This window comes from Capricornis sumatraensis, chromosome 1, assembly GCF_032405125.1.
Source record: "Capricornis sumatraensis isolate serow.1 chromosome 1, serow.2, whole genome shotgun sequence".
Taxonomy (NCBI): domain Eukaryota; kingdom Metazoa; phylum Chordata; class Mammalia; order Artiodactyla; family Bovidae; genus Capricornis; species Capricornis sumatraensis.
Window position 1 is genome coordinate 4,302,973 of NC_091069.1, and position 25,422 is coordinate 4,328,394.

The window sequence follows — 25,422 nt, forward strand, 5'->3', positions numbered from 1 at the left end:
ACTTGTCTTCTTTTCAAAGGATGTTGAAATGGGGCCACTCTCAATGTTTATGGGCCAAGAAGGAAATAAATACATTATCTTTTAAGGGAACTGCCTATAGAACATCTTGGTCACCCCACAGGAGGCATTAGTTCTCTGCTCTTCTCTCCTCTTAGGATTGACTTCTGGAGGTTTGAGGAGAGGAGACCTGTAATTGCCATACCCCAGGAGTTGATACTGTCTTTTGCATCTCCCTATCTCCATATGCAAATTCTCTACCCCTGACTCTCCTCCCTTTTAGCCATTTCAGAACCCACCTCATGAATAACTAACAAAAGCAGCTGGGTTTTGCCTTCATGGCAGAAAACTAGTTGCAAACTGGGCCAAGTATGCATTTGTTTTCCTTTTGTCCTTTCTGACCCAGCTATTGCTAATATCCAGCATTTCATCATGGTCAATTTCCAGAAGCAGTTAGCCCTTTTCCCCCTCACATCTTGCATCTTGTGAGTAGAGCTTCAAGTAGTAAAAATCGTGGTAATGTAAGTTTGAACTCCGGACTCCTGAACAAAAATTTCAGAAAGCAGAGTCGTGCGGCACTGCTTCCACTTCCTCTTGGGGGTCCTCCCCGAAGAGCAGGAGTTATGTGTTAGGGCTGCGCCTGGCTCGGAAGGGATCATCCCTCCCTGTGATTAGAGGGAGGCTGGCTGCTTGGTCACTTAGCCTTTAAGAGAATTGGTGCAAGCCGCCTCTCCCACTCCCTTTGGGTGGTTGTCACTGTTAATGTGCCAGACATGTGCTCCTCTGGGGCAGGACTGGGGTTGGGAGGAGCAAGGATGGGCGGCACCTTCCAGGCTGGAGTTTTGCTCCTTTCGGCCTCCTTGACCCTAAGCATCATCCGCAAGACGCTGCTCTCCCTGGCCACATGCCCAAGAATAGACTCGGTTTATTGCTCAAAAGGACAAAATGTCCTATGTCCTTGGAAGGTATTTTGAAATAGATTTCCCTAAATCCTGTCATCCTTACAGCTCTGAAATGGGATTCAGTGAGAGCACCAGCTCTGAGTGGCTGGAGCATCATCCGACTTGCATCCCACAAGTCTCCTATCATGAAAGGTCTCCTTCCATGACCTCTCCTCTTCCGCCCCATCTCCGCCTCACAGCCCCTCTTCCTTCCACTCATTCCTGGCACTGCCAGCACGAGCCACTTCCTGCCCCCTGGAAGTACAACCTGCCTGTCGAGGGGGAGAACTCTGCTGCCATTTCCTGGCAGACCCCTTTTCCCGTAGCTGTTCGGTCAGTCAGTTCAGTCTCTCAGTCGTGTCCAGCTGTTTGCAACCCCATGGACTGCAGCACACCAGGCCTCCCTGTCTATCACCAACTCCGGGAGTTCACTCAGATTCATGTCCATTGAGTCGGTGATGCCATCCAACTATCTCATCCTCTGTCGTCCCCTTCTCCTCCTGCCTTCAATCTTTCCAGCATCAGGGTCTTTTCCAGTGAGTCAGTACTTCACATCAGGTGGCCAAAGTATTGGAGTTTCAGCTTCAGCATCAGTCCTTCCAATGAATATTCAGGATGGCTTTCCTTTAGGATGGACTGGTTGGATCTCCTTGCAGTCCAAGGGACTCTCAAGAGTCTTCTCCAACACCACAGTTCAGAAGCATCAGTTGTTTGGTGCTCAGCTTTCTTTATAGTCCAACTCTCACATCCATACATGGATGGATTAGCTATTAGTGGAGCACGTATATCTCCCAGGACTAGGCTCTGCAGCCTCAGCTCTCAGGATTGGTGTGGAGAAGAGGAGTCGTTCTAATCTGCTCCAGCACAAGGGCAGTGTGAGTGAGGAGGCCTGGGCCAGCATTGGGGTAAATGAGGTTTTAAAGGTGCAGACTCTTTCGCGTGTCCTGGTCCCAGCCTGCTGTTTCTGTCTAGAGTAGATGTTGGGGGTTGGGAAGAGGCAGAGTCTCCTGGGTCGTGGTGGTTGTAGCACTTTCCCCTCTGAGGACTTGAATTCGTGTCAGAACCTTCCCAACTGCAGAGACCATTTGAAGCATTAACGATCTTCCTTGAAAAACCTCGTCCCCAGTTATTAAAAAGGGGAGTGAACACAGATGACAGGAGGGGTGCAGAGGAGTCGCCTTGGTTATTATTTCTCATCGATTGGGAAAAGGAGTTCACTTTGCTCAGTAAATAGAGCTTTGATGGGTTCCCAGGATCCTTCCAGGAGCTGATCTGCTAAAATGACACTTTTTATTACTGTTCATAAACGCCGATCTCCGGATATTACATTTAAGCTGTGGGCAAACTTGCCAGGCCAGTGGCTCAAACAGTGAGGGCGAGGGAGACTGGTGCCTGCTTCCAGCAACTGGGTGGAGAGGGGCGGGGCTACGACAGGGCCAGGAAGGCAGGGACGTGCAGTCCGTGGATGAGGAAGAGCTCCGGTGAGGAAAGGGCAAGATACTTGACTGTCACTGTTGTCCAGAGACATTCCGGGGAAACCAGGGATGGAAGAATGGCTCCTCCAGGGAGCATCCAGTGAAGGTGGATCCAGAGTGCCGTCTGCCTGGGAGCCGCCTCTGGCTTCTCTCTGGCCAGTGAGAGGTCCAGAACACGGGCCTCTCTCTAACTTTATTTTTTTTTTTTCTCTCTCTCTAACTTTAAAACAGGACCCAGACGTTCCTGGTTAGACTGTGGTGAATAGCTCTAAACCCATGGCAATCAATGACTGTTCTGAGAGCTCTTTTAGAAACTACATCCTTTTCTTTCTCCTCTTTAAAATTCTTTTTTCATTTTTTACACATTCTTTGAATGGGTAAGAAACACTGCATTGGTCAATCCTGGATGCTTTCACGTGAATTTGGTTTTAAAATTTCATGAGTCTGTGGCGAACTGGTGTCAGTGATTCCTGTGGCTGGGGAGCTGGAGGTGTGGCTCCGGGTGGAGGCAGGGTTTAGAATAATACTGATAATAATAACGTGTAGGGATAATGAGCATGACCCACAGTCATGATCAAGCCTTGTGGACCTTTCGGATTTTATCACATTTGTTCGTGTTAGCTATTCAAAAACCTAAAACGTGATAGAAAGTGTGTCCCCAGTGTGAAGATCTGATGACTTCCTTTCCCATGAGAAACTGGTGTGCGTTGATCCAGTCTTAGTTTCTTCACTCATCCTCTTGCTCGTTCACTCGCACAACAAAGCCTACTGTGGGGCTTGCCTAGAAGTCCAGTGGTGAAGACTCCATGCTTCCAGCACAGCGGGCATGGGTTCGATTCTTGGTGGGGGCACTGAGATTCCGCATGTCATGTGGTGCAGCCAAAAAAAACCATGCTGTCTGCCAGGTACTGTGCTGGCCCCAAGTCTATAATGAGGAAGAAGACAGGACCCTACCTTCTAGGCTCATTATAAGCTACACTGTAAAATCTGAGATAATATCAGGTTTATTAAAGTGAAGTTATGTTGGGTTTATTCACTGTGTCCAGTGTTAGTCACTCAGTCATACCTGGCTCTTTGCGACCCCATGGACTGCAGCCCACCAGGCTCCTCTGTCCATGAGATTTTCCAGGCAAGGATACTGGAGTAGGTTGCCATTTCCTTCTCCAGAGGTTCTTCCCAACCCAGGGATCGAACCCAGGTCTCCTGCACTGCAGGCAGATTCTTTAGCGACTGAGCTACAGGGGAAGCCCGTAGACTTCCCCTGTGGCCCGTAGACTTATTTATTTTAGGAATTAAACAAATATGTGAGTATAGATTTAGGTTGTTCATATCTGTCACGCCATCCTGGTTGTGTGTCCGTCGTTGCCTGGCAGGGTGAACTGCACAAGACGGGCCTTAGGCTGGGGCAGCGGAGACCTGTCCTGACACCCCCACCCCCACCCCACTGTCTTCCAGCCCTGCAGTCCTTCATCCGGGCCTACGCTACCTACCCCCGGGAGCTGAAGCATATCTTCCACATCCGACTGCTCCACCTCGGGCACATGGCTAAGAGCTTTGGGCTGAGAGATGCCCCTAAAAATCTTTGCGCCTCGGCCATGAAGAAGAAGAAAGCAAACCTGAAAAGGTAAGGCGGACAAGAGGCTGAGGGTCAGGTGGGTGTCAAGGGCCCTGTTCAGATTGGCGGTGGTGTGGTGGGCTGCTGTGTGCTTAGGGTAGACTCTGCCAGCTCAGGTTTTTGCGATTCTCTCAGCATACTGAGTGCTTGGATCAACTGGGAAAATGCCTAATCTGAACGCTTTTAAGGCATCTGCAGGAAGTCGGTGATGTCTCCTGTTGGGTCCTGAGTGGTGGGGATTATTGGACCTACAAGACAAATTCACTGGAACGTCTTCACTGCCCGCGGGTAGAGTAACTCAGGGCTTGCCAGGGTCAGAGCTCTGCATGTGCTGTGGGCTGCGGTCCACCCTGGAAGACTATGGGGTGTCCATGAAACTCTGTTGAGGCCTCCGGGGGCCCCCAGCACCGTGTGCTGCTCTCTGTGGTGCTGATGTGCAACCTCCCATGGAGAGGTTGCACTGGCATCATCTCCCACCCATCTCCCCCCTAAAAACACCTTAGCAACTGCCCAGGGGCCCTGGTGAGAGGAGAGCCTATGTGAGGAGGGTTGCCCAGCGGTTGGGCTCTGGGCTCTGAGGCCATCTTCACAATTTCAGGAAGCCCTGAGATGATTCCCCTCAGCAAAATGCAGTTGTGAGAGCTCTTCTTTCTCTCCTCAGAGATGGGGTGTTCTCTTGGTACCAGCTCCAGGCTGTGTGGAAGCTAGAGTATCCTAGATGGCAAGAGCTGCTTTTACGGGGAGTTTGGGTGGATCGTGGTTACTACTTGTGTAATGTGTGGGTGGGAAGGACTCAGAGAACCCCCAAGTGCTCCGGACAGTTATCTGCCAGTGTCCATCCTTTTTGCACGTTAGTTACAAATGCCAGTACATCCTTGCCTGCTGCCGAGCGCCTGTGGGCAGCACCACACTGTCACCTGTTCCCACGCCGTGTCTGTCTTGCACATTCACCCAGAAGGGCTGATCACATGATCAGCCTCTCTGGGGCCTGGTTTCTCTGCTGTGAAATGACAGAGGGGCGAGGCCATTGGTCTTGGAGTCGCGGGACTTGGCCTTCAGCTCCAGCTCCAGTTCTGATGTGAGCCTGTGAGCCTCAGACCATATCTTTGCTTAATGTCTCAGAGCCTTGTTTTCCTCAGCCATAAGAGGGAAGAGGAAATCTGTGCTTTTAGCTACTTCACAAGAATCAGAGGTCTGTGATGCGTGTCACTGTACCTTTTGGAGCATGAAGGGCCATCGAGATGAAACACTGTAGGGCAGAGAGCTGGAGGCCAGGTGAGTTAGGATTTCCGAACACCCAGCGGGAGCTGTCCAGGGGCTTGGCCCTCACGACGCTCTTCATGATGGATAAAAGGCTACCTGATTTTAGTTCCCATTTTGGAATTTTTAAGAAGCTCGGTCTTTTCTCTTATTCCGACCCCTTTCATATAGGACCACACTCCAGTGCTTCTGCGAGGCAGGCGTTTCTCCACATGCCCTTCTCTGATGCCTGGAGGAGACGGAGACACGTCCAGCTCTGATTTCTTCCAGGCGGTTCTGAGTTGCAGAGTATTGCCTGCTGCCACACACAGCCTATCCTGGGCGAGGCTGTGGCCAGAGACCCCTCTGCTGGAGCCAGGTCCTCCCAGAGGGAAAGGGTGCCCCAGCTCCACCCAGATTTGGGGTGCTGTGCACCAGAGTTTAGCTTCCTGCCCTTGGGTTTGGGGTAGCTGACGTCTGTCCATGGTAACTGATTTTTAAGAATGTGACAAAACCCTGAGGCTCACAGTCAGATCTGGAGTGCCTGCTTAGTGGTCTGGAAGCCTGATCATCGTGTCACCATCTCTAAAATGCTGACACTTGGAGAGGTAAGACTCGAGCTGCCAGGTGGAGACTGGTAAGAGGCTCGTATCATGTATCCCCTTCCTGCAGATCAGTGTGACCCCAGCAGCTCACTGTCGACGGCTGAGGTGCCTCCACGGGCGTCGGCAGCAGCCCCTCTGCCAGGGCGTGCCGGCCCTCGCCCCAGGAGCACAGGGCGGGAAGCGGGGGCTCGGCGCCGGCATTGTCCTCACCTTGCGAAGCCGCCAGGGAGCACGCCAGCCGCCGCCCCCCGCCCCCGCTGACCCACGCTGGCAGATGGGCACCAGGACGAGTGTCCCCCTGCGAGCAGGGGATTTAACAGGGCTTTATTTAGGGAAGAATGGGCTGATTAGCCAATAAAGAGCATGTAAGATGGTATGGGGCAGCCTTTGATGTCTGGCTGGCGCGGCAGGGAGCCAGGCGCTGAGTGACAGCAGTGTGTCACAGGATTACTCCGCCCGGGACAATGCCGCGCGCTGTTCCTGCCATGTCACTGCCCTGTTACAGCCACTTTGCTGTTGTTACGCCCGTCTTTTGAAGGCATTTCTTCCCTCACCCCTTGCACCCTCCCGCCCCACCCCTGACTCGCCAAGGCAGACGGGCCCTCAAGGATACAGTAAGGTGCTTTTTCTTAGTCGGGGGGGGGGGGGGGGGGTGGCGGCGGGGAGGATTCTTGTTGCTCCTGGAAGAAGAATGGCCGCGCAGCTAATCTGCTCATGGACCGTGTCATCATGGCCAGGGAGGCGGCAGAGAGACCTGACAAATTCTCCACACCTCAGGCAGTGCTCGAGCCAGTGCCAGTTGCTGCTCGTTGAGGACGGGAAAGAAAAGTCCATTAAACCCTGCACGAGTGTGGAGAGTTATGCCACGGCCACGATAATCGTTCTGAGCTGAGGCGTCTCCTCTGAAATCCATCTGTTGAGAAAGAGAATAGCTTCCCTGGGTTTTGTATGGGTGGATAAAATAATAGTGCTAAATTCTCCAAACTATTCTGCAGTCCATTTTATGGTGTTTACTTCCTCGAAGAATTATGTCAGGCGTAAACCTCTGATAATCTGCAAACCAAATTTACGAGACCATAAGCATAATCCCGACTCACCTGCCATCACCACCCAGGGTTCACCCAGGTGTTAGTGGGTGAGGCCAGGGCAGGGCAGGCGAGGTGATGACCAGGCATTTCTATGCAGTGACAACGGGACTTCTGTCTCCTCTACATGCCTTTATTTCAGAGAAAGGAAAGACCGAGCTACTGTCTCCAAATGAGACCTTGCTTAGCAGGCGTGTCTCTGTCTCCCCCTTCAGTCCTCCATTCTGGAAGGGGACAGTAAGCGCCTTTCCCCTGTGCACAGAACTCTCCTGACGCTGACACCCAGACCTGTCAGACAGCCCCCACCCCGGACACCGGCACACCACGCACACAGGGAGTCGGTGCTACTGGCAAAATACTGAGTGGCCCCTTAGCAACATTCAGCACAAACACAGCATCTTCTTCTCGTGAAACGTGGTTCTTAGTTTAAAGCCAGGTGTATTCAGCAATTCCTGAAAGGAAACATACCTTCCAAAATCTCCATCTTCCCCGAAGATAGCACTGTCAGCCCTGGGAGGGCAGAGTTGTGTTGTTCACCAGGGTGTTTGTCTGCCTCTCTAGGCAGTCACGTGTGTGAGTAGAACCTGTCCAGCACCAGTGAGCAGACAGTTCCCTCATCTGCTTGACACTCCGTGAACAGTGGTTCAGGGATCTGGAAACTCTGAGCCTCAAGGAAGGGCTTACTGTTACAGTGGCAATGTGGAAGGGCCTTAAATCACCCTGTCTAATTTGGATTATATGCTATAATTGTAAATTTATCAAGACTTTTTCCCAGTCTAGTTTGTAGCTACCTGAGACCGCCCCCACCCCTGGCTTCTACCATCTGGGTCTTTCTGATGTTGCTGTTAATGCATAGATACATCTTTCAATAAATTTTCTCACACCAGCCGAGCTAAGTGTTACCTGGTGGTACTAATTTGATCAAACAGGTGAACAGTCTAAACGTAGGGCTCTCTGGTCCCTTGGTGCTCACTGGGTGCACTCTCAGGGCCTGGCAGGCTGGGATCCGCAGTGGAAGGGGGCGTGGGCTGGTCCCCTTTGTCCTGCCCTTGCCTCCCAGTCACCATCCCCAGCACCACAGAGCATGTCCTTCACCTCTGTCACTCCAAAGTTCTACATTTAGTGTGCTGGCTAAAATGAGGAAACGTCCTTGGGGGCGGAATCATACCGCCATACTTTTCTCATCTGTGAAATGTTTCATCACTAAAATTCAAATCAGAGATTGCGCAAACCTTTTCTTCAGTGTCTTACAATCTTGTGGCTGCAGTCGCCATCCACAGTGACTCTGGAGCCCAAGAAAATAAAGTCTGTCACTGTTTCCACTTTTACCCATCTATTTGCCAAGAAGTGATGGAACCAGATACCATGATCTTAGTTTTTTGAATGTTGAGTTTTAAGCCAGCTTTTTCACTCTCCTCTTTCAAGAGGCTCTTTAGTTTCTCTTCACTTTCTGCCTTTAGCCTGGTATCATCTGCATATCTGAGGTTGTTGATATTTCTCCTGGCAATCTTAATTCCAGCTTGTGCTTCATCCAGCCCAGCATTTCGCATGATGTCCTCTGCATAGAAGTTAAATAAGCAGGGTGACACTGTACAGCCCTGACGGACTCGTTTCCCAATTTGGAACCAGCCCGTTGTTCCATGTCCAGTTCTAACCGCTGCTTCTTAACCGCCATCCAGGTTCCTCAGGAGATAGGTAAGGTGGTCTGGTATTCCCATCTCTAAGAATTTTCTAGTTTGTTGTGGTCAGCACAGTCAAAGGCTTTAATATAGTCAAGCAGAAGTAGATGTTTTTCTGGAATTCTCTTGGTTTTTCTGTAATTCAGTGGATGTTGGCAATTTGATCTCTGGTTCCTCTGCCTTTTCTAAAGTCAATTTGTACATCTGGAAGTTCTCGGTTCACATACTGTTAAAGCCTAACTTGAAGGATTTTGAGCATTACCTTGCTAGCATGTGAAAAGAGTGCAGTTGTACAGTAGTTTGAGCATCCTTTGGCATTGCCTTTTTTTGAAATTGGAATGAAAACTGACCTTTTTCCAGTCCTGGGGCCACTGGTGAGTTTTCCAAATTTGTTGGCATATTGAGTGCAGCACTTTCGCAGCATCATCTTTTAGGAGATGAAATAGCTCAGCTGGAATTCTGTCGTTTCCATTAGCTTTGTTCGTAGTAATGCTTCCTAAGGCCCACCTGACTTCACACTCCAGGATGTCCGGCTGTAGGTGAGTGATCACACCATTGTGGTTATCTGGGTCATTAAGATCTTTTTTGTACAGTTCTTCTGTGTATTCTTGCCACCTCTTTTTAATCTCACCTGCTTCTGTTAGGTTCATACCATTTCTGCCCTTTATTGAGCCCATCTTTGCATGAAATGTTCCTTTGGTATCTCGTTTTCTTGAAGAAATCTCTAGTCTTTCCCATTCTGTTGTTTTCCTCTATTTCTTTGCATTGTTCACTTAAGAAGGCTTTCTTGTCTCTCCTTGCTATTCTCTGGAACTCTGCCTTCAGTGGGGTATGGTATCTTCCCTTTCTCCTTTGCCTTTTTCTTCTCTTCTTTTCTCAGCTATTTGTAAGGCCTTCTCAGGCAATCACTTTGCCTTCTTGAATTTCTTTTTCTTTGGGGTGGTTTTGGTCACTGCCTCCTCTGCAGTGTTGCAAACCACCATCCATAATTCTTCAGGCACTCTGTCTTACCACATCTAATCCCTCGAATCTATTTATCACCTCCATTGTATAGTCATACACTTTGCTTATGGTTCAGCTGGTAAAGAATTTGCCCACAGTGCAGGAGACCTGGGTTTGATTCCTGGGTTGGGAAGATCCCCTGGAGAAGGGAAAGGCAGAATTCCATGGACTACATGAGGTCACAAAGAGTTGGACACAACTGAGCAACTTTCACTTACAGTGTATAATCATAAGGAATTTGATTTAGGTCATATCTAAATGGTCTAGTGATTTTCCCTACTCTTTTCAGTTTAAGCCTGAGTTTTGCAATAAGGAGCTCATGATCTGAGCCACAGTCACCTGCAGGTCTTGTTTTTGCTGTTTGAATGGAGCTTTGCCATCTTCAGTTGTAAAGAATATAACCAGTCTGATTTCAGTATTAGTATTGACCATGTGGTGATATCCATGTGTAGAGTCATCTCTTGTGTTGTTAGAAGAGGGTGTTTGTTCTGACCAGTGGGCTCTCATGGCAAAACTCTGTTTGCCTTTGCCCTGCCTCATGCTGTACTCCAAGGCCAGACTTCCCCTCTGCTGTATACACGGTAATGTGTACATTTCAATGCTACTTTCTCAGTCTGTCCCACCCTCTCCTTTGTGTATCTGTTTGGTATACAGCAGTGTTATCTGTTTTGTATACAGCAGTGTAATCTGTTTATCCCAAACTCCTAATTTATCCCTCCCCTGCCTTTCCCCTTCGGTAACCGTAATTTTGGTTTCTACTTTCTGGGAGTCTGTTTCTATTTTGGAAGTACGTTTATTTGTATCATTCTTTAGATTCCACATAGAAGTGGTGTCTTGATATTTTGTCTTTGTCAGACTTATTCATTTAGTATGGTCATCTCTAGATACATCCTTGTTGCCGCAAGTGACGTTACTTCATTCCTCTTTATGGCTGAGTAATGCTCCTTTGTAAATGTCCACATCTTCTCTACCCGTTCCTGTCAGGGGACACTTAGGCTGCTTCCATGTCTTGGCTATTGTGGCTAGTGCTGCCATGAGCATTAGGGTCCATGCGTCTTTTTGAGTGAGAGTTTCCTCCCATTTTTCATCTTTGAAGGCCTTTGCTCTGTTCTTCTCTGATTCTCACTTGTTTAATAACTGTTAATAACCTGCAAGAGTTACCATGTTGAATCTACTCTGGTATGAGAAGTTCTTGGGGCTCAGATGGTAAAGAATCTACCTTGCCCCCATCAGCCATCTCCTTGCCCTCCTCATTCCTTAAACGCTGATTGTGTCATGCAGTGATGAAGGGGCTGGGTTTTGCCCACACGGGCATCTTGGTTGGATCACTTACCGTTTCTGGGGATCAACCAGGTGATGAGTACAAAGCCTCAACACCATGTCTGGGACTGGACTTGGGAGCACTTGTGGATATGCTGACCGGGATAGGAGTGCTGGTTCTTCCCGCCGGCCTACATGACACTTAAGTGTCCGTGGAACAGAGAGCGTGAACGTGCCATTCACTGCCAACCTTTTAGCACCTTGAACTTTGCTTATCAGGAAGCACCTTGAACACACGAGCTGGTGCCTGCAAGACAAACATGAAGACACTGCAGCTGCATCTCCCTGCAAAGCAATATTCTCATCGTTAGGAGCAGCTTGCCTGCCAGTTTTTATGTGGCATTTACAACCTCCCTAATATCACTTAATTAGCTGAAGGCAATCCTGGAATCTTGCCCACTGTGAGATTTCTCTCCATTTCGTGGAGCCAGTTGTCATTCTGTCAGAAGACAGATCGGCCAGACGTGAGTGCAGAGGCTGGAGCGAACCCCCCTTGGACGTATGGGGTATCTCTCTGCCCCCAATCTCAGGGCAGTGTCTTGCTCTGCCGACCCATCTCCTGGCCCCTCTGGCCTCCTGGTGGTGATGGTCTCTTCCCTTAGCTCCCCAGCACCACTCGCCGTGAATCCCCGCAACTGCACTGCTGGAACAGTCCGCTGTTGAGTCTCCTGCGGCCCCTGTGCTCCCTGCTGACCGGCGCTCCCCTCACTCCATCAGCCCCTTGCTCCTTCCAGTGTTTCGGTGAGGTCTCCGTACTCTTGTGATGAGAACACACCCTCGCTTCCCGCAGCCCGGCTGACACCCCTGCTCCCTCGTGCTCCTGTTGGGCCTTTGCCCAGCGTGCTGCAAGCCTGGGCCTCTCCCCTCTCCTCTTTGCCTTCAGGCCTTCATCCCTCCTGCAGGGAAGCCTTCTCTGGCCCACCTGCCCAGGCGGACACCTCACCATCCCTCAACACATTGCCGTCGCCACAGCCCTCCACCGTCTATGGTGTCTGCATGTGTGGGTTGAGCCTGCTCCTCCTCTGCCCTCATGTAGCTCAGGGTGGAAACTCTGTCTGGTTTTTCTCATCGCAGCCCCGGCACTGACCTGGCACATAGTAGGCGCTCGGGAAGTATTTTCAAATAGATGGCTGGAACCTCAGAGCCTGAGAGGAAGACAAAGGGAAAGAGAAGAGAAGAATTGTTGCCGCGTGGGAACCAGGCAGATGCCTCTTAATTGTTTCATGAGCCCAGCAAACAGCAAATCCTGCTTTTTGAAGCCCCGACCACTCCTCGGCTAGTCTGTCCTTATAGAACAAGCACACAGTCACTTTCATCATAGCGTGAAGCAGTCCCAAGAAGGACCAAGCTTCTGGCCCTGTTTGCCCGATGTTGCAGTGTAGGAGGCATGGGGACTGACCTGCAGAACGTAGAGACGAGTGGGTTTGCAATGGGGGCCTCCACCGGCCTGGACAAGACCAGAGCAGATGCCCCGTGGAGGGTCAGTTCGCTGGACCTTAGCCTGAAGGAAGTGTGGAATCCTGAAGAGTGAGATGGAAGTGGCCCTGAACTTGACTGTTAAACCTGGAACATCTAGACCATGTCAGCCCCTGGGAACCTGGAAGAGTGTGTCTTCAGAACAGGTGATGGGGTATCCCCAAGACAGGAGGGCAGTGAGGAGCTCGCCACGTGAACCTGTGGTTTAAAGATGAGTTAGGATTAAGATTTTATTTTCTTGGGTTCCAGAATCACTGTGGATGGTGACTGCAGCCATGAAATTAAAAGACACTTGTTTCTTTGAAGAAAAGCTATCACAAACATAGCATATCAAAAAGTAGAGACATTACTTTGCTGACAAAGGTTCGTACAGTCAAAGCTATAATTTTTCCAATCCAGTGGTCATGAATGGGTGTGAGAGTTGGACTGTAAAGAAGGCTGAGTGCCAAAGAATTGATGCTTTCAAATTGTGATGCTAGAGAAGAGTTGAGAGTCCCTTGGATAGCAAGGAGATCAAATTAGTCAATCCTAAAGGAAATCAACCCTGAATATTCATTTGAAGGATTGGTGCTGAAGCTGAAGTTTTAGTGTTTTGGCCACCTGATGCCAAGACGTGACTGATTGGAAAAGCCCCTGATGCTGGGAAAGATTGAGGGCAGGAAGAGAAGAGGGCGGCAGAGGATGAGATGATTGGATAGCATCACCAAGTCAGTGAACCTGAATTTGAGCAAACTCTGGGAGATAGTAAAGGACAGGGAAGCCTGGTGTGCTGCAGTCCGTGGGGATGAAGAGTCGGGCATGACTTAGTGACTCAACAACAAGGATTAAAAGAGAATTTTCACGTAGAACCTGGGTAAGCTGCACAGGGTGTAGACAAGAGTATATTCTCCCAGCCTCTCTGTCAAGGGCAGCCTTGAAGCCTACACTGGATTGTCTCTCTGGGACAATTGTACGAAGAAGAAGCCTCCAGACTGGGACACGGGACAGGACCAGCGCTGTGGTCGGTGACTGGGCCGCTTCTGGGCAGAGAACCCAGGTACACTGTGGTCGCTCAGGGATGATGTGTTTACTGGGTCCTCGGTCATCTTCACAGGCAGCCCGGTAGGCTGAGCCTTGTAGGCAGGGCTCTGCAGAGAACTGGCCCTCCTGCTCTCAGCACGCTGCTGCGGCCGTCGGTTGCCCGCTGCCCTCCGCTGCAACCCAGCTCCATGTGATGACAACTCTGCACACGCGCCCCTTTGCATCTGGCCCTTGCTTCTACCCCTGTTTATTTCCTACCTGACACTGTGCAATTACCAGCTCTCTGCCTCCTCATGGAGCACACGCCCCCTCGTCCCCACCAGGCTAATGAGGCGATTAGAGGGATTTCATGGTGACCCTGCGCTTCCTCCACACCTGGGTCACCTGCAGACAGCGGGAACCATGGGGCACACTTTCAGGCGAGCAGTCCGGACTGACAACAAAGAGCGGGAACCCAGCCAGCTTCTCCCGGGAGGCTGCTGGGATGGCCACATTCACCGTTGGAGCCTTCCTGGCGCAGGAACCAGGAGATGTGGCCAGCCCAGCACTCATCAGCAGACGCCAGACAAGCCCTCGTGCAGCAGAAGACACAGCCCTCCATCACCTTGTCCTGGCTTAAGGCTCCCCTAGTTCAGACCGACAGAGAAGTCAGAAGGGAGCACGCCGGTCCCACAGTTCTCCACGTGCTGCTCACACAGCTTCTGTTCCCCTAAAGGCGACCACTCCCCTCCTCTCACCTCTCCCCACGTTCCTTGGGCTCCTTCCCGTTGCCAGCGTTCCACGTCCTCTCTGCTTTTACGACCCAGAGCCTTTCCGTCTGGTTAGGGCCCACACAAAATGCCTCCAGGTCTCTTTCAGAGGTGACCTGTCTGCGTTGTGGTCCTGAGGTTCTGGCAGCAGTCTGAAGCATGGAGGGATGTCTTACCCACTGAATAGCCCAGGAGGGGGACGTGGTTTGAGAACCAACATCCCAGGGTGTGGTGTGTGGCTCTTTGCCTGTGGGTTTTCTGTTCTTTGCTGGTGACAGCAGCATCTCTCCCAAGGGCACCTGTGTGCCCTTGGCTGTGTAGAGTCCATGTGCGTGGTCTTGGTGATGTCACGTGGCCCCAAGTCTGGGTGACCGCAGAGCCTGCATGCCTGGTGCTTTGCTGCCTTGCATGTACCCTCAAGAGCCTTCTGGCTTCTGGAGTCAGTACTGGGCTGAGTAACAGGTAGATGGATTCTGTGAAGAGTGTTTTTTCCACGTGAACAGATAATTCTCTGTGTAACAGAAGTAGACTTGGCACGGGAGGTGTTTTGGTGCCTGTGTGGAAGGATTTGATCTGGAGCCAGCAGAGCAGCGACCCTTCCTGGAGTGAGTTGGAGACGCTTTCTGCTCCTGAGACAGATCTTTGAGAAGAGACAGCTGCGGGCAAGATGTGGGTCCGACTTTTTCTCTCGTTTCCTTCCCAGTCTAAGCAGAGGGTGTAGGGGAAAGGGGCTGGGTTGGATGATCAGGTCGTGTGGAGTGTGGGGAGAGACGACAGACACGCGGCGCCCAGCCAGGCTTGGAGTCGTTGTCCAGTAAATGCTGTTCCCTTCCCTCTGCCCGCTTCTCTCCGAGTCTGTGAACAAACAGTGCAGGCTTCACAGACGCGTCCTGAACGCTCCCGCACGCCCGCGCCCTGTGCCGTTGGTCACAGTGCTCCTTGGTCTTCTGTAAGGCCTGTGTTTCCAGCTCCTGGTGGAGGTAGGGTGCTCACAGCCTCCAGGGTGGACCCTGCTCACTGGTTGGGGCTCCTGAAATAAGCCCAAAGTGACCATTTTCATCTTCCACCTTTTAGTCTCTGAGATTGAAATGCCAAATGTGCATGATTTACAAACAGAACAATCAATGTTGTTCTCAGTGATCAAAGCCGCCCCGGGTCCACGTGACAGTGCGTCAGGTGTCTGATGACGCCCCTTGTCTGCTCTCTCCTCGCTGCTGATAATAATAGTGCTTCCCGAGTGCCTTCATGATCAGTTCTCTGATACTCGCTTTGGTTCGTTGGTTCGTTTCATCCTTTGAGAGTAAGCAGGCTGGCACCGGGAGAGCTGGGTGCCTTGAAACTCAGAGAGCAGGTCCCATGGCCGCTGCAGGGTGGCACTGGGTCCTCCCCCACCCGAGGTGGCTCTGCCCTGGCGGCTGGGCCCAGGCCGCACTGCGCCAGTGCCTCCAGCTGCCCCACGCCCAGCCCGGCATCTGGGTGGCTTTTCTCTCCCCCCAGGCTCTTTTCAAAATCTGGCTCATCCAGCTGCCTAAACGTGCAGTAGAGACCGGCCAGCCCAGAGAGGAGGGCGGTCACGTCTGTCACCGCAGCCAGTGGTGACAGCAGGGGTCACGGTTGCCCACGTGGCACTCAGCCCCAGCCGGGCTCCCGCAGAGCCATGGGCCTCCTCCGTGTCCTCAGGTACTGTCCCTCCCCAGAGCAGGGCGGGGTAGGGACTCACACCCAGGCCTCCTGGCATCACACTGTAGCTTCTCCCATCCTTGGCATCAGGTCCGCCCCGCGGTTCAGGTGGAAACTCCTGGCAGCCTATCCCCTGCCCATGTGCAGGTGTGACGATCCAGACCACCCACCTTCTCTGACCCACCAGCAAGCCCTCCAGTGGCCCCAATCCAGGGTCGTCTTTCAGCGAGCCCATCTTTCCGGCCTGCTGGGGTGTTGTGGGTGTCCTGGCATCCGTTGTGTTAGCTGTCCCTGCTGGCTTCCTGTCTGCAGGTGTGATAAACACACCTCGTAATGTCATGCAAGTCACTGATAATAGTGTCAAGCAGGACAGGCCCAGAGGGACTGGTGCCGGAATCCTGCCCCGAGTTCATCTGTCTCAGGCAGTATTCACGGGATGCGGTCACACCAGCTCCAAAATTTCATCGTCTCCATGTCCAGCCTGTGCTTCTCCATCTTGACAGTTTCACAGAGATTTAGACTTTATAAAGCGTTGTTTTCCCTTCACACAGCCCCTACCCCACCCCGTAGAGGCCTTTCCTGACATGTAAGGAATCTCAGCTTAGAGGAAGCCGCCGACTCTGGAGGGCCGTCAGGGGAGGGCATGCTGGGCCATCAGAGTCCTCGGCTGCATCCTGCTGGGACCCATGGAAGGTTTCTGGCACTTGGGTAACCCTGAAGCTCCACGCACTTCTGGGGTTCTCACTGAGTGTCACTCTCAGACCCCGGCTATCTCTGGGCATTGTCTCTGTCCCCCTTCCAGCACGGCGCCTCTCCAGGTGGCAGGGCAGGCTGGCATCTCCCTACTGATCACCTGGGACCTGCACGGCCTGACACCTGCCCGTGCCCGGCTCCTCGCGGGGGCTGGGGCTCAGGGGTGAGGCCGAGACCCACTTTTCTTCCATCTCTGTGTCCACGAGCCACTCAGGCACTTTGCTGGGATAGCACATACAGCCCTAACAGGGCTCCCCTGGAATGCAGCGTCTTCTGGGGCCCTGGAGTTTTACAGACGCTCGAGTTGGTTTGACCCTAAGATGCCGCAGAGAAGGCATCCTTAAGACAGGCTGCCCACCAGTGCCTGTCTCTGTCAGGACAGGAGCTGGGGTTGAAGAGCCTGATGCACTTCCTTCCCTTCCGTGGCTGCCAGAGGTCTGACAGTGTGTGTTCCTTCAGTGCACTGACCTTCCCGTCCTCACTAGCGGATTCTGTGCCTGAACGACTTTGTTGCACATGGAGGGCTGCCTGTCACCTTCTCCCTGGAGTTATCAGTCGCTCTCACTGTCACCAGAGAGCCACCCAAACCCCCTCAGATTCGGGGCCTTTCTTCATCCGCAAGGGTCGGGGCCAGGCAGGAGGGTACAGACCTGGAGGCGGCCTCAAGCCATCTTTTCAGTGGCTATGACTTGCCTTGCTTCCATATTTAAGTTTGCTGACCACCCCCGTGGTTCTTACCTGCCTGTGTGTTAATGTTTGGTGGGCCTGTTGCCCGGCCAGCTTGCCAGCATCACCATCACCATTATTATGTACTCTCTAAATTGGCCAGTAGAGAGTGTTCTGAGAGTCTGAAGGAATGTTCTAGAGGGAGATTTCAAGACCATGGGGAAAGAGTTCTTGTCCAATGACTGGGGTAACTGGATAACTCTTGGGAAGAAAAGGTTGAATTTGCCACATCCTACTGTAAACCAAAACAAAATCTAGATAGAATTAAAGAAGTGGAAAGTGAAGTCACTCAGTCACGTCCAACTCTTTGTGACCCCAAGGACTGTAGCTTACCAAGCTCCTCGGTCCATGGGATTTTCCAGGCAATAGTACTGGAGTGGATTGCCATTTCCTTCTCTAGAGGATCTTCCCGACCCAGGGATTGAACCTGGGTCTCGCGCATTGTAGACAGACGCTTTACTGCCTGAGCCACCAGGGAAGTAACGTAAAATTAAAGCAGTAGCAGGCTCAAAGATAATTGTTGTTGTTCAGTTACTGAGTTGTGTCCGACCCTTTAAGACCCCCTGGACTGCAGCATACCAGGCTTCCCTGTCCATCACCAACTCCCGAAGTTTGTTCAAACTCATGTCCATTGAGTCAGCAGTGCCATCCAACCATTTCATCCTCTGTCACCCCTTCTTCTTTTGCCTTCAGTCTTTCCCAGCATCAGGATCTTTTCCAGTGAGTCAGCTCTTCGCATCAGGTAGCCAAAGTATTGGAGCTTCAGCTTCAGCATCAGTCCTTCCAATGAATACTCAGGGTTGATTTCCTTTGGGATTGACTAGTTTGATCTCCTTTCAAGAAAGACAGTATACTTGAATATTTTAAAAAGCTGGAATGAGGAAGACTTTTCTAAGCATGATCCTAAAGCTATAAAGTGTAAAGTATTGAGAGACTAGACAGTGCATAAAAATGCATTGTTATTCTCTGATACAATTTACAGTTCTGTCCTGCAAAAGCATGCCATGTGTGTTAGACTGACTTTTTACCTAGGATGGTTGTCTCTGAATTTATTGGTGCTGTTGGGAGAAGGTCCTGAGAGCTCTCCTTTTCAATGGTCATCCTTGCAGGCGTATGGATTTCCTAATTAGGCTGGATTTCACCTCATTGGCAGTGGAAGTGGCATCTGCCTGTCCTGCTGGGTAATCCAGCCTGGTAACGAGGGGGGGTTATCCAGCCTTCACTACAAGGGAGTTCCCTGTGGTTAGATAAACTGATCTGTTGCTTGGTAACCACGGGATTACTCCGGTGGATGCTTAGGATGCCCACTTGAGAGGGGCTTGGGTGTTTGGCAAGGAGGGCAAGAAAGTTGGCAAGTTTCTGGGAGAACTGCAGCTTGGCAGGAGAAGGAGCCGAGGCCCCATGCACCCGTCGTTTCATCTTCCCATCTGTACTTCGCCCATTCGGGCGTTGGGCCCCAGAACAAAGGAAAAGCAGGCGGCGAGCCGGCCGAGTGAAAGGAGGGTCCCGTCAGGGTGTCTCCTGACAGCAGGGGGAACCTGTGCAGGGCTGACCCTGAGGCCCTTCCTCCCGCAGGAGAGGTCCCAGCCTGGAAGGCAGGACCCCCTGTTTGCTCTCTGGACAGTCACTCAAGAGCTGGAGTTTGGGTCTCAAGTCGGAAGAATAGTGATTAGAGTAAAATCGTGAAATAGCTAGGAAATGTTGAGATCATAACCTCAAGACAAGCACATCCGACTTCCTGCCAGCATCTTCTGCCTCAATCAGGGTAGACTCAGAGACCCTGAGAAATGTTCCTGATCAACGCACCACTTGCCCACCAGAGGTCACCCTCCAGAGCCCCAGGCCTGGATCAAGGGTAGGAGCCAACCCCAGGTCACCTTCCCAGCCCAGGCCTGGCTGAGTTTGTCAGCCAGGAAGGACCAATCTCCCATGACTCGGAGGCAGAATGAGGGGGGACCTCGGAGGCGGCGTGTGTGTGTGTACAGTCATGCATCACTCTGTGTGTGTCTATGTGTATACACTGGTATGTCGCACGCGTGTGTGTGTATACAGTTATGTGTCACTGTGTGTGTGTCTATGTGTATACACTGGTACATTGCACGCGCGTGTGTGTGTATACAGTTATGTGTCACACTCTGTGTGTGTGTATACACTGGTACATCGCACATGTGTGTGTACAGTTATGCATCACTCTGTGTGTACACTGGTACATTGCATGCATGTGTGTAGTTATGCATCACACTGTGTGTACAGTGGTATATCACATGCGTGCGTGTGTACAGTTATGCATTACTGTGTGTGTGTATACACTGGTACATTGCATGCGTGTGTGTGTACAGTTATGCATCACTGTGTATGTGTGTGTATACACTGGTATATCACACGCATGTGTGTGTACAGTTATGCGTCACTGTGTGTGTGTGTGTATACACTGGTATATCACACACGTGGGTGTACAGTTATGCGTCACTCTGTGTATGTGTGTGTGTATACAATGGTACATTGCACGCATGTGTGTGTGTACAGTTATGCATCACACTGTGTGTGTGTATACACTGGTATATCACACGCATGTGTGTACAGTTATGCATCACTCTGTGTATGTGTGTATACACTGGTACATTGCACACGTGTGTGTGTACAGTTATGTGTCACTGTGTGTGTGTGTGTGTGTGTGTATGCACGTGCACGCACTGGTGCATTGGCATGGCCTCTGATGCCAGGTCTAGAGCCCAGTGGCCTGAGCGCAGGCGGCTGCTGAGCCCCCGGGCTGGAAGCAGGCCGCATCCTTGCTCTGCGCCCGCGCTGCCAGCAATTAGCGTATTAATCCCTGTAAGATGCCGGTTATTTATGTTGCCTTAACAGTGGCAGGAGCCAGCATCGGAGTGTTAGCGCTTAGGCTGCTGGGAGGATATTTTGACTGAAATTTTGCATATTTTGAAACTCGGGTTGTTACATTTAAAATTATACACGATGTGAATACCTGGCTTCAAACAAGAGGGGGAGAAAAAGCATTCCTTCCTGTCAGAACCTTTCCAGTCTGTCTGTCATGTCACCTGACTAAAAATAAACTGCACGCCCGGGAACTGGCAGCATTCCGTTTGGAACACGCTGGGCGCATTCAGCAGCAGGCCCATTTCCCACTGCGTGCCACCCACACATGAGCCCCGAGCGTGGATGGACCTCCACCAGGGCCCGGGGGTCAGAGCCACTGCCCATCTGAAAGGGTGAGCCCAGCACTGACGTCAAGACCCCAGAGTCGGTCCCAGCTCCCCTGTGGCCTGGCGGGAGTCTCTTGGCCCTCTGGACTTCAGCTGCCCTGGTTTTAACTGTGGTTGTCTGCAGCCCACGTGCCAGCCACCAGCCAGCACTCCATATGTCTTATTCTCTTTCATGTTCACAAAGCCTGTGAACTACATTTCAGGGATCGTCCCCATTTTTCAGATGCGGAAGCCCGAGTTCCCCGTCGACGTCATTCAGCTAGTGAGTGACAGAACAGGGTTCCAGGCCCGGACCCCCCTTCACACTGCAGCTCTCCCCTCATAGCTGCCCCTGTCCTCCTGCCCCCACCCGCATTGCCCCACCGAAACATCCCTGTGAGGCGCGAAGGCCTCCTCCGTGTCAAATCGTGGTGGTTTGTCATCCTTGATCCTGCTGGGGCCTCCTGTCCCGCCTGATGGTTCCATCCGGGACCGGCTGGTGGGAGGAGCTCAGGCTTGAGTCCATGGCCTGTGTGTGCATCGGGCTTACGGTCTTGGGGCGGTACTTCCCCTCCTCCGGCCTCAGTTTCCTTGTCTGTAACGTGAGATGGTGACCGAGCCTGCCTTGTGGGGTGACAGTCCTCCCCCCGCGCCCGCTCTGACCTCCTCACCACGCCCTGTCCTGCACTGACACACAGGCGTGTTACTGCAGATGCCTGACCCTTAACCATAGGGTACTGTCCGGCCTCGAGTCTTCTTCCCCGCACAGATTGCCTTTGCATTTCTCCCCGTTTGTGACAGTGGAAATGTGACTGGCATGGATTGAGACCCCCGCCCCCCACGTCGCGTGCACCCTGCCCTCTGCAGTGTGAGTGTAAAGGGAGACGGTAGCTTTAACCTAGTTACAGACTTTCTAATCACTTTACCGGCACAGTATTAGTCTCGTAGTTAATTCCTGGGCTTTGAAGGAGTTCTGTTGTATTTATTTTCAGTCTGATGTATCCTCTGATTTTTACAGCAAAGGGAATGCTGTCGATGCAGGTAGCAGAGGGCAGCGTCTGCCTTCTTTTGGAGCCCACGCTGTCGCCACCTCAGGGCTGAAGGCCCCATGGGCACAGTGAGATGGACCCTCTGGTGACGGCCCTGTTGTTTTGGATAAAATCCTGTCTTAAGCATTATTTTACTGTTCAGTTTTCATAATCATTTTTTCTGTGTACGATTGAACTTCTACAAATTTCCCCCTCTGATCTTCGATCAAATAAATGATGAAGCGGTTGCCTTTTGAAACCAGTTACTAGGATTCACCATCTGCCATTGATTTCCAGGCTTCGGGACTTTCCGTGTGGGTCGAGTCCATCCCTGGTGCAGACGCCGCACCGCCGTCTGCCCAGGCGCACCTGGGTGTGGGACTGTCAGGGTCAGAAATGATCAGTTATTACCAGAGGCTCTTCAGTCAGGGAAGAGGTGTCAGTGGCAGGCACCGCAGCCCCCACCAGCTTCCCAGCCGGGGCCGCAGGAGGCAGCCAAGGGCAGGGGCTCCCAGGCACTGGCGTCCAGAGTGCTGTGAATTTCAGGGCTGGTTTTCCCCCCACCCTTTGGCAAATTGCTGTATCATACACCTCATTTGCCATCAGAGTATGAGTGTGTTTCATTCTTCTCTTTCCGTGAAAACAACACAGAACAAAGCCTCACTTTTAAAAATGCCATGATATTTTGCCACCGTTATGAAAATCTGTCAGCAGCGTATCTAATCTTGCGGTGCATAGAATATCAAAACAAGCGCTATTGAAGGGATTGTACTTCTGTTAATACAAAAATGTCAGTTCCGCACTCTCAGAACCAGCTGCCATCCGCCTCTTCCCAAATGGAGAAGGAAAAAATAAATAATAATAAAGTTTCCTTTCTCCCCCCTCCCCACCACCCCACTGTCGCTGCTCCCCAGGCCTGACCTTCAGAGGAAGAAGACCCAGAGTAAGCAGCGCCTGGCTGAAATCTTGCGTTCTGAGTATGCCAGCGGGATGGAGACCGGCGGCGCCAAGGTCAGGAAGCAGAACACGCGCGCGGGGCCGGCCAGCGAGCCCCGCGGCGCCGCCCGCACCCCGGGCCCAGCCTCCGAGGGAACAGATTAAACACACCCCCCCTCCCACCCCAGGCCTCCCGGAGGGACGCGGAGACGTCCCACAAAGTATGTTAACCTCTGCCTGCACAGGGTGGGCCCTGGAGTGGGCGTCCTGTTCTCATCAGGAGCCCTGTGAGAACTGAGGGTGCCACCGCCACCCCCTGCAGACCCCTGTCCCTGCGGGGGCAGGGGTCAACAGAGGGTGGATTAGCTGATTACCCTGCCTTGTGTAAGACCCCTCTCAGATGTATTCCATCACTGCCCGTAGATCACATGAGCACTTAATCACTTAATGTAAATCCTGACGTCCTGCGGCACCCACCCGGAGGGGATCCTGCCTGGTGGTGCTGTTCTGAAGAAGTTTCACTGTTCACTTTAAGCTGCCCTCTACACGTATGTTAGCCTGAATTTTGTAAAACAGGATTTTAAAAACTGGAATTGGTAGAGAAAAGCCTATCAGATCCTTTTCTTGATGTATACAAATGCTTTATTAAAAAGGACCAAATGAGCTTTTGGTGTGGGTCACAAATGCCTCCGGGGTCTCAGTTCCCGCGTATGCAGGCAGCTCTGAGCACCCACGTCACACTCACCTGCTGCTCTGTCCTTCTTGTCAAGGGGAAAACGTACTTTCTTGGGACTAATTGATTTACTGTTGCCTTTTTCTAGTTTGCCTTTGAAGTCAAAAGGCACCGCTGTCCTGAGCGTTCTCTTCCATCTTGCGCTCCAGAAAGGCTCGCGGTCTGTACTGTGGCCCGGGCCACAGCTGCCCCTCCCCCACTGTGTTTTCTGGGAGGTCTGAAGGAGAACCCCCCGGGTCATATTGATTTCCCAATAAATGTAAGATTTGGGCGGGGTAACTCCAGTGGCCCAGGAGAGGGGAGCAGAGCCTTCTGGCCTTCTGTCCTTGGGCAGTACTGTCTCCACCTCTCCTCTTGTTCTCTCCCCCATTCTCTGAAGTTACTAGCACAAGTGTGGAGGCCCCCCTAGCCCCTCCAGAGCCACGTGAGCTCAAGGGCCCGGCGAGGATGGTGAGCGTTACACAGGCAAGTGGTCTGCAGGAGCCATGGGGAGGAGAGGCCTCCTGGCCTCCATCCCTCAGATGTAAGGTGAACGTGGCTGGACATCCCACCAGAAGGGACGTGTCCTGAAGGTGAGGGTGAGTCTCAGAAGCCCTGGCCCACCAGTGCAGGGAAATGTGACCTCAGAGACTTGGCTGTCGCATTGGAATTAATAGGGGTCTTTGGTGAAATCTGTAACAGTGATAATAAATAAATACACTTGCAGCGCACGCCATACTGACTGGCTAAATCTGCCACCTACTTTTTATTTCCATATGTGAGGGTCCACAAGATTGGGATGAGAAAAGGGGGGATCAAACTTTGTCAACAAAACCCAGCTGTCTGAGAGAGGGTTAATGCCAGTGATCTGGAATGATCAAAGAGAAACTCTGCTTTGCGCCTCCCCCCACACAAAGTACTCATTCCATGAAAGGAGGACTCTGCCCTGGGAGCGGGCAGAAGTGCTAGGGCCCTGCAAAGCATTTAAGTGACTGTAATTTTGAGATCTAAACTTCCTCTTCATGTGCTGAGACTTAAGTGAAGGTTTCTTGCCATGGATGCTGTCCGGGCCTGTTTCTAAGTAGAATCAATACATTACCCCCAGTTAATAAAGAAACATGGATTTAGCAGAATTAGGGTTAATATTATCTAAATTTAAATAACCTTAAAATAAATCTCTTTCTCTCTTATTATGGCTCTTGACAGATTATATATTTCAGGCATCAATTAGGGAAAGCTTTAGCCTAATTCCACTATACATATCCTAATTTTGTGTGTATTTCTAATCTTGCTCTTTTTCTAATTTCCCAAACTTACCTCTTTCTCTGTCTCATAAACCTGATCCCCATATTTAGAAGTCAGAATCTGGACATTTCATGGAATGTTGCAGCCTAAAGCTTTTTTCCCTCATGGGCTTGTAAAATGCTCTTTTTTTTAATTCCAGACATCTTCATGTTTGGAACCCTGTGGGCTGCACATCTTCACAGGGGCCTCCATTCTCACGCACTAAAGGGCAGAGAGCCCTCGGTGAGTGATTAAGGAAGGCCGCGCTGATGCAACGCAAGCGGCATTTTCCACTTTCAGAGAAGCGGAGCCAACCGACTCACAGCAAAGGACATTCTGACAAAGCCTGGTGGATTCCTTTGATTTTTTTTTTCTCCCCACTGTGGTGAAGGGAGGCGAGATTTAGGGAAGAGAGAAGAGTCAGTGAGAGCCCCTAAGGCAGGTATATCCAAACTGCTAGCACCCTAGGTATTTAGCACTTGAGCCCTTCAGTGGAAAGTCAGCGGAAGCCATTAGAATCCAGCCGTCACTTCCAGGAGACAGAAATTTAAGGCTCCCCCCCCTCCACTGGAGAGTTGTCCTCCTTGCAAAGGGCGCTCCACTGGTCTTGTTAAATTGCCTGCATGACCACGACGCCTTATCTCTTAATCTGCTCCACCAGAGGAGAAGTTCAGAGCAAAGCCTTTCAGCGTGGAGGCGGCTGAGCACCCCTTAAAATCAGCTCGACTTCTCAAACAGGCTCGGAAGCCTCGCAACAAGACTGCTAGGGGAATCTCAACTTCTCAGCTCTGTTGCCCCTGCTCCCCTGGAGTCTAGGTTTCTAAGTAGGGTGGGGGTGGGTCAGTGGAGGCGCTGAGCCGCTGCTTTCTCAGTGCCTCTTCTATTGTCTTGCCTGCTGGG

At 51.5% G+C, this 25,422-nt stretch overlaps 1 protein-coding gene across 1 annotated transcript in view; it reads left to right on the top strand.

Annotated features, from left to right (window-relative positions):
* Positions 1-23,898, top strand: part of DDX31 (DEAD-box helicase 31) — a 73,536-nt gene extending 49,638 nt beyond the window's left edge. Inside the window, exons 19-20 of the mRNA XM_068991254.1 lie at positions 3,869-4,037; positions 22,505-23,898. Of these exons, the coding sequence (XP_068847355.1) occupies positions 3,869-4,037; positions 22,505-22,691 (356 nt within the window). The 3' untranslated portion in view covers positions 22,692-23,898. The remainder of the gene's footprint in view (positions 1-3,868; positions 4,038-22,504) is intronic.
* Positions 23,899-25,422: the final 1,524 nt, after the last annotated feature.